Raw genomic sequence first — 9,189 nt, forward strand, 5'->3', positions numbered from 1 at the left:
TTGTATCAATTTTATAGATAGATAGATTGCTTAAAAGAAAAGGTACTGGTTAAGAACCATATGTGCATAATTGTATGAGTTATTTTCCTTTGTTGTAAACATCATTTTAGTCATCGACTTTCGTTTTCACACCAGGGCTTTGATTTAAATATACATTTTATAGTGGTTAATTACGGTTGTGTTTCTTTTTTTTATACAGGAAGACCATTTAGGTGTATTTTCCTTTATAAATTAAGTGATGAGAAAGGTCAGTGTGGAAAAGGTCAGTGGACTTTGTTCAAAATTAACCATGTGGTTTAAGAGGTGTTGTTTATAAGAGATAGTTAGCAACACAGGTGAGCTAAAAAAAATAATTTTTTTTTAATGGTATAATTTAGTTGTCCCATACCCATCAATTAGTTGTCACACTTAAACTATTTCTATGGTGCACCGTGTTATTGGCGGGGAAACGAAGATTCTTACGTATTAAAGCTTTTTCTGTTAAACGATAGCGATGTATTCATGAAAGATTAGCAGTTTTTATAAAGGGTGAATATTCTCCACGTATTTCATTGTATAAGAATACCAACTCAACCCGTTGAAGTAGGGATATGATTCTGTCTTGTATTTTCGCGAGCCTGTAATTTGCTGTCCATATAAATTCATACAGATTCTGAAACTAAATGTGCTCCCTATAATTTTTCTGCGGATTTCAGTGGAAGCAAGTTTAATATGTAGTATTTTATAGAATATTTTGCATCCACATGCCTATTGTGTCTACTTTCTGTCACAGACACTTTGGGTGGGTAGTTCTGGCCTCCAAAACTTTATAAGCCGCTTTTTAACATTTTTGTTTTTCATCTGATGCGGCATTAAAGTTTTGGATTAGACCCGTTACGAAACCTTACCAGAATAACATAAGTTGATTTATTCTTGTTTTTCACTTGCAAATACACTTGACCCAATCAATTCTTGTGCATTTTACGATAAAACAATCATTTTTATATCGTTCTATACCAATTAAAGTATCAAAATATTAATACCGTCATTAAAATTGCCTATTTAACTGTAAAATATCAATTTACGCCGACTACAGTTGGCCATGACATTCAGGTGCCACGCGAGATCTCGTATGACGTCATTCGCGGGAACAGATTTGAATAGAGTCGTGTACTATATTTAGAACATTTTGTTGACATGATTTCGATACTTTTATTCAAGATTATGTTTTTATTTATTTTCATTAATTTTTTAGCACTTATAAATACGATTGTATTGAATATAAAAGTCAGTAAATCACCTTTTTCAATATCTTTAAAAAAAGTAATTTATAAAAATATTTGAGGCACATGGGTTCGTAAAGGTCAATCTCGTAATCACGTGATCAAACATTTTGGCAATATGGCGGCCAAGTGCCGAAAATTTTACCTGTCGGAAACTATTAGGTAGTTTATGTTCGTAATAATATTTTCATTTGTCCATTCTTGACTTATCAACAGATTATATGTAGTTTTATCAAGGTATGCTTCAGTTTACTTCATGGCATGTTCGATGAATAAATACGAGCGTGTCAGATTCCTGGCACGATTATTGGTGGACTTTCCCTATGGGGTTATCTTCAGCGTTCACGTCATGTCATAGTATATAAACGGGTACGCTGAAGACCTTAAGCTAGGGGTGGGGAGCTTGAAACGCCTTTAAAATCCAAATAAAATGTATTTGTCAATCCCAGCACATGTACTGATCGTAAATATAAAAAACTTACTATAAGCCGTTTTGAAAAAAATCATATTTCTAATATGAAAAAGGAAAAAGGTCAACAAGGCAAAGGCAACGTTCACAGGACGCCGCCCCCGGACACACCCAAGCAGGAAACCCCCAAGCAGGACCCAGAAGGCACCAAACAAGTACCTGGAGTGGACACAAGGGCGAAAGGGGCGGGACATGTAATGTGAAATAATATAAACAAAAACAGGCCCATAAGGGAATTAAAGGGAAAAGGGCTGTACGGGTGAAAAGGTGGGTGGGGGGGGGGTAAAAAGCCTCAAAGTGAGCTCGATTTTCTCTTACCGTAAAATAGTTTAAAATAATCGTTCATTTTTATTTTACATTTTCCGTTTTAAAATTGTCTTTCAGTATTTTATACACTGCTTCCGTTTATTCTGGTTCCCCCTTTCTATTATGGTTCTTCTATAAGTGCGCAGGACACCAGTCTACGCTTTCGTTTTCAATCAGAGTACATCGGCTTTTATCGTTATCTTTTAATTAGAAAAGTTGCGATGTGTCCAATTGGGTACTTCAGACAAAAGTTTCAAAACCATCACTTAGCAGGTACACGCGGTACTGTAAAGTCGCTCATCGAGCTCGCTATAATAATACATAAGATAAAAATGTTCGCGGAAAAAATCCGCACACCTACCGTCATCATCACCATGTTTTTTATTCCATTTCCAATATTTTCACATAATCCTTTGGTCCATCGACACAGAAGACATAATTCCTCACAATGATGGTCAATTTTGAACTTCAACGGTAATATAAACAACGCAACAGCCGAAATAAACATCAAGATTATTGCCGTTTTACTTGATTTATAAAATCTTTCGATAAATTCAAACGTGGGCCCAGCTTTGCCGCGTGCAAAAATGTGCTGCGCTGTGAAGATGGGAACCAGTTGGCTATCGTAAAAATGTTGGTTCCCATACTTCAAAGCGGATTGTATTTGTTCACGGCAAAGCTGGAAATGGGTTTTGTTATAGATCTTATAATTAGGACTAGTCATGGGTCAAAATTTTGTCATGGAATTGAGAGCAATTCATGAGTCAAAGTCCCGATGTGTTGAAGTTTTTACGCAAGTCTCTTCATCTTCGATTTACCAAAGTTCTACTGTAATTCAAACAATATAAACAATAAACTTCTTTTCCAGATTTTCAATAAATAAAAGATGGCTGAGAGACCAGAGGATCTCAATCTTCCAAATGCTGTGATAACAAGGATTATAAAAGATGCTGTATGTTCCTTTATTTGAGCCGCGTCACAACAAAACCAACAATATGCATTTGCGACCAGCATGGATCCAGACCAGCCTGTACAGCCAGATCAGGATCCATGCTGTTCGCTTACCAACCCTATTACAAGTAGAGAAACTGATAGCGAACAGCATGGATCCTGATCAGACTGCGCAGATGCACAGGCTGGTCTGGATCCATGCTGGTCGCAAACGCACTATGTTGGTTTTGTCGTGAAGCGGCTCATTTATAACTGTAATAGGTAGAGTAATAGGTCTATGATTTTGCTTGATTAAGTACATATTAAAGTGTTTTACTTATCAGTGTTACTTATTAATAAGTATTTCACATTTTGGCATTTGCTAAAAATAAAGATAGCTGTCAGTAGTTTTTGATAGAGACCGCGCTCAATACATTCTGAAGCACTAATGATATACTGTTTACATTATCTGAAAATTAAAAATTTCCATATTTTATGTCTTATTATTCTGATGTTTAGAAAGATTATTAAGTGTAAAAGAAAAAAAATGTACACATCTACTTTAAAAAAGAATGTTATTATATTTATTATTATAAGGTGTTGTTCACCGAAACGCATCAATAACAAAATAATAATATTTTGAAAAACTGTATGTGTTGTTGTTGTTGTTGTTGTTTAAACGTCGTTTCACATTTACTTTTGTAATAGTAAATACATCTTTGATGATAAAAAAGGACCCTGAGTTGGTTCACTATAAAACCTGGTTTCAGGATAATTTAGCAATAAGAAAGAATTGATACTGTTGTCACCACGCAATATTTTATGGGCCTGCATATGATATTCTGTCTTCATTTAGAATTAAATAACTTATGTTGATAAAGTTATCCCTTGAACATTTTTTATAAATGTCCCATAATGGTAATTTCTTGTAATGTCTATAGATGTTATGAAAGAACACAATGTTTTGTGTATGACTGTATGTAATATGTATGTGTAATCAATTTCTTTTTCACAGATTCCAGATGGAGTTAATGTGTCAAAAGAAGCTCGACTTGCAATCTCAAAGGCAGCCAGTGTTTTTGTATTGTATGCTACCTCATGGTGAGTTTCTAGCCTTTTCTTTATCTTTGTATTTTGGGGCATCTGTGGTAGAGTGGTTAAGTCGATAACTTTAAACCATTTGCCTCTCACCGCTGTGGGTTTGAATCCCATCAAGAAGCTTTAGTTCTTCTGAATGGGGAAGCTATCTAGCTAACTTAAGGATTATTGGTGGTTCTACTCTGATGCTCGTTTGTGCCTGTAATAATGCACAGAGGGGCGTCTCATTGAGGTCTTTCTCCAGCACTAAAGCTGGAAATCCTCTATGACCTTTACAGTGAAAGTACAACGCTATCTAACAAACCTGATGATCGATGATTCTACTCCCTGTGACAACCTGTACTGGAAGTAAATAATTGAGGTTCACCTTGGTTCCCTACAACAGTAAAGCTGAAAGTCATCTAATGAAATAAACAATGATTGCACAACTTAAACTTGACCAAAAATACATGTATATAATATAGGTCATTGGTAACTTATAGTGAAATTTATCATACTGAAGACTTACTCAAATTTCATTTAATCTTTAGAAGATTATTAAAGTATGTGAAATGAAAAAGAACTTTGCTGACTGATTTGTTTTACCAACAATCCTGCGTTGTTTCAAGTATAAAAGTTAAAAATTGTATAATTAATAGCTGGTCCTCTTCTAATCTAAGGCTTCACTTTTTTGTTCATGTCTATAAGACAAGGTTTGGCCAAAAATTACATCTGACTTGTTAACCTAATGACATATTATAAGCACTTGTTAACAATAAACAAGTGTTTACACCCAGGCCTTGACATCTATAAATATGCTTTTAGTAAACTCTGCCAGGTAATGTAAAGATGTAAATCACATGATGTGCTGCATTTCTCCATGTTGTCAATTTATCTTTTCAGTTCCAATAATTTTGCATTAAAGTCCAAGAGAAAAACAATCACAGCTAAAGATGTTTTGGATGCACTTGAAGACATGGAGTTTGATCAGTTTGTTGACCCACTGAAAGAGTGTCTTGAAGGTTAGAGATAATAGATATTTAGTCCAAGGCTCAGGATGAGCTATTGAGATAAATTAATGTTTGTCCTCAGTCTTCCGTCATCACTTAGTTTGTTAACACTATAATGGCCACATTTTTGTCTTAGTTGTCACAAAAACTTGGTGGGGATGTTTGCCCCAATAATTGAAGATCACTTTCCAATTACTCACACATGGATTTTATGACTGAATTATTGTCATTTTGAATTTAAAAGATTTCTGGGTTACTCATAGTTAAGCCTGCTGTTCTACTGACAGCTCCTGTTTTTTAGGCATTAATCTATTTTTGAGCCGCGTCACGACAAATCCAACATAATGGGTTTGCGACCAGCATGGATCCAGACCAGCCTGCGCATCTGCGCAGTCTGATCAGGATCCATGCTGTTCGCATTCAAGCCCTATGGCAGGTAAAGAAACTGATAGAGAACAGCATGGAATCTGATCAGACTGCGCGGATGCGCAGGCTGGTCTGGATTCATGCTGGTCGCAATCCCATTATGTTGGTTTAGGCATTAATCTATATTTTACTATTACATAGGTGAGGACTGAACCAATGGCTCATTTACATTATGTAGCTGACTTAAATAACATATCTCTTACCTCTGACATTAGGGATATTACTGGTAAATTTGTGGAAGCTCTCACTACTGTGTCCCAACTTCCCTGGGGTGTACTCTAATCTAAACAAGCTTCTAGAACTGTGATATATTGTACAACACAATAAATTACACAGATGAGTAAATAAACACAAATTGCTGATTGTTTATGCTTCAAATTTTCCACAGAACTCTTGCATGAATGTCAATTCTTTTTAAAGTCTTTATCAATTGACAAACTGATTTACTGTAAAGATAAATTTTGTTCCTCTGAATTACAGATCGTCATTACATGTTGTTCTTTTTAGCTTTTAAGAAAAATCAGCAAGGCAAAAAAGACCAGAAGAAAAAAGAGAAGGAATCTGTGAATGTGTCAGGCAGTGGTGATGCTGAAGATGAGGGTGTGGTTGTTTTAGAGGAGGAGTCAGGGGAAGATAATGGGGAGGAAGGTGGGCAGGAAGGAGGAGGAGCTATAAATGGAGGGGAGGGAGATGTTGTGGAGATTTCAGATACTAGTGAAGATTAGTGGTGTTGTAAATTGTAAAAATAATGAAACAAGTGTCCCTTGATATTATGAAGTGCTGAAACAGTAACTTTATAATTGTGAAGAACTGAAACTATGAATTTATATTGTGAAGACTGAAATAATAATTCCATATTGTGAAGATTTGAAACAATAACTCCATATTGTAAAAAACTGAAATATTAACTTAATATTGTGAAGAACTGAAATAATAAATTTATATTGTGAAGAACTGGAAAGATAACTCCATATTGCATGTATTGTGAAGGACTGAAACTGTAACTCCATATTGTGAAGAACTAAAACAATAACTTTATATTGTGAAGAACTGAAATAATGAATTTAAATTGTGAAGAACTGAAATAATGACTACATATAGTGAAGAACTTGAGCAGGAACTCCATATTGTGAAGAACTGGAAAGATAACTCCAATTATGAAGGACTGAAACTGTAACTCCATATTGTGAAGAACTACAACAATAACTTGATATTGTGAATAACTGAAATAATAACTGCATATTTTGAAGAACTGAAATAATAACTCGTAGCATAGCACAACAATTCATTTAGTGTTAATTTTGAAAAAGACTGACATGTAAAAATGTTGACGGCCTTGTATTTATTGTATTACTTGAGGTGTGCTTAACTATGGTGTGAAATTTTGTGTTGTTCATCATTTTCAATATTTTGGAAAATTGTCAGCTCACCATAAATTTTGTTTAATTTGTTGTTTATTTAAATGCATGTGCGTCATGTTGATTGTATTAAACCCATGATAGCTTGATAATTTTGATATTTTATTTTAAAAAAACAACAACAAAAAACATTGAACATGGGTCATTAGGTTCAGAAAAGTTCACTGTAGAGTCTGACAGATAAACTTTTATTTCAATATACGGCATGTTTTTACTTGCTTAAAGTCTGTAGAGTCAGACAGATATTCTTTTATTCAATATACAGCATGTCTTGTTTAAAGTTTGTTAGGCAGAATTTCAATTACTGTGTTGAACTTGACCCTTGTCAATACCCTGATTTTAATTAGTAATGATTTATCTCCAATTATACTTAAATACAATGTTTTTAAGATTCTGTGTGAATTAACAGGAGGGTCAAGTTATATGTTTCAGTTTTTTAAGGACATGCTTTTATGTTAATTTGTAAATGTATTTAATAACATTCAAACACTTGTAATTATCAGTTACACATTAAAGTCAAACTTTCATATTCAAAACTTTGTAAGATTGATTTTTAGCTTGACTTTTTTTTTTTTTGAAAAAAAAAGTAGAGGTATTGTTAAAGTCATGGCGGCGTTGCCGTTGCAAACTTGTACCTGGATCATAACTTTTTTATTTCTTGGTGTATTGTCTTCATACTTGGCCACAACAACCCTTTGGACAAGACCTTTCAGTAGACCACACTAACCTTGACCTTCATCCAAAAATGACCTTGACCTTCAAGGTTAAAAGTCCAAATTTTGCTTGTTCATGCTGTTATTGGCTGTAACTTTGTTATTTTTGAATGGATTGTCTTCAAACTTGAACATAATAATCTTCAAGGATATCCCTTAAAAATAACCCGACAGTCTTTGACCTTAACTCATAAATGACCTTGACTTTGAAGGTCAAATTATTGAAATATTCATTTTTTTGGCTATTATTGGCTGTAACTTTGTTATTTTTGAATGGATTGTCTTGAAACTTGAACATAATAATCTTCAAGGATAACTCTTAAAAATAACCCGACAGACCTTGACCTTAACTCATTAATGACATTGTCTTTGAAGGTCAAATTATTGAAATTTTCATTGTTTTGGCTGTAACTGACAGTAACTTTGCTATTATTGAAGGGATCAACTTCATATTATAACAGAACATTCTTAAGGACCAGACCTTGTTGTTTATCAAACCCAAATTTGCTTGGGCTCTTTAATGACCTTGACCTTGAAGGTTAAATTACTGAATCTTTTCAGATTTGTGCATTAAATGACCATAATTATATATTTATTGGTGTGTGTGTGTGTGTATATATATACCATCATCATCATCAACAACAACAACAACGTATATTGCGTGTTTCTATTTTAAGAATTGCGTGTTTTTATTTTTAGAATTGCGTGTTTCTATTTTTAGAATTGCGTGTAACTATTTTTAGAATTGCATTTTTTATTTTTAGAATTACGTGTTTCTATTTTTAGAATTGCGTGTTTCTATTTTTAGAATTGCGAGTTACTATTTATAGAATTAGGTGTTTCTATTTTTAGAAATTGCGTGTTACTATTTTTAGAATTGCGTGTTACTATTTATAGAATTGCGTGTTTCTATTTATAGAATTATGTGTTACTATTTATAGAATTGTGTGTGTTTCTATTTATAGAATTGCGTGTTACTTTTTATAGAATTGCGCGTTACTATTTATAGAATTCCTTATTACTATTTATAGAATTGCGTGTTTGTATTTATAGAATTGCGTGTTTGTATTTATAGAATTACGTCTTTCTATTTATTGAAATGCGTGTTTCTATTTATAGAATTGCGTGTTTCTATTTATAGAATTGCGTGTTTCTATTCATATATATATACAAAATAGATAAACAAAACTAATGTGACAAGACAGACCAACTAAATTTATAAAAAGGAAACGTTAAGATTTGTTCAAACCTTTTAGAAAAAGTAAAAAGTCGAGCGTTGCCCCCGCCTGGCGGTGGCTCTTGTCTTATTGTGTCATAGTAAAATAATAGTCAAGATATTTTTCTCTGTAATTTAGTTACATGCTAAATAGAAACCTATTTTTATTTGTGTCAAAGTTTTAATTGTAGTTCATAATATGGGTATACTTTAACATTTTAAGTGGATGCCCATTGTTGTTGTTAATCTTCACCGCCAATATAGGCGAACCTCTGTGTAGTCAACAGAGTGTAACAATAATCCTCCACCGAATATCACTACATATGTACAGTTGCACTTAAATTCACAGTTCCTCCCGCAAA

At 33.6% G+C, this 9,189-nt stretch overlaps 1 protein-coding gene across 3 annotated transcripts; it reads left to right on the plus strand.

Annotated features, from left to right (window-relative positions):
- Positions 1 to 373: 373 nt before the first annotated feature.
- Positions 374 to 7,434, plus strand: LOC132716441 (DNA polymerase epsilon subunit 3-like). Of its 3 annotated transcripts, none has more exons than XM_060699713.1 (5): positions 374 to 528; positions 2,906 to 2,989; positions 3,983 to 4,068; positions 4,948 to 5,066; positions 5,988 to 7,434. In XM_060699713.1, the coding sequence occupies exons 2-5, from the start codon at positions 2,924 to 2,926 to the stop codon at positions 6,203 to 6,205; spliced, it is 489 nt and encodes a 162-aa protein (XP_060555696.1). In that variant the 5' UTR covers positions 374 to 528; positions 2,906 to 2,923; the 3' UTR covers positions 6,206 to 7,434. The 3 variants fall into 3 exon arrangements, with proteins under 3 accessions (XP_060555696.1, XP_060555698.1, XP_060555697.1); XM_060699715.1 differs by having other exon boundaries at positions 405 to 453; XM_060699714.1 differs by having other exon boundaries at positions 423 to 582.
- Positions 7,435 to 9,189: the final 1,755 nt, after the last annotated feature.

Source organism: Ruditapes philippinarum, unplaced genomic scaffold (genome assembly GCF_026571515.1).
Source record: "Ruditapes philippinarum isolate M1 unplaced genomic scaffold, ASM2657151v2 ctg6262_1_1_1_1, whole genome shotgun sequence".
Classification (NCBI taxonomy): domain Eukaryota; kingdom Metazoa; phylum Mollusca; class Bivalvia; order Venerida; family Veneridae; genus Ruditapes; species Ruditapes philippinarum.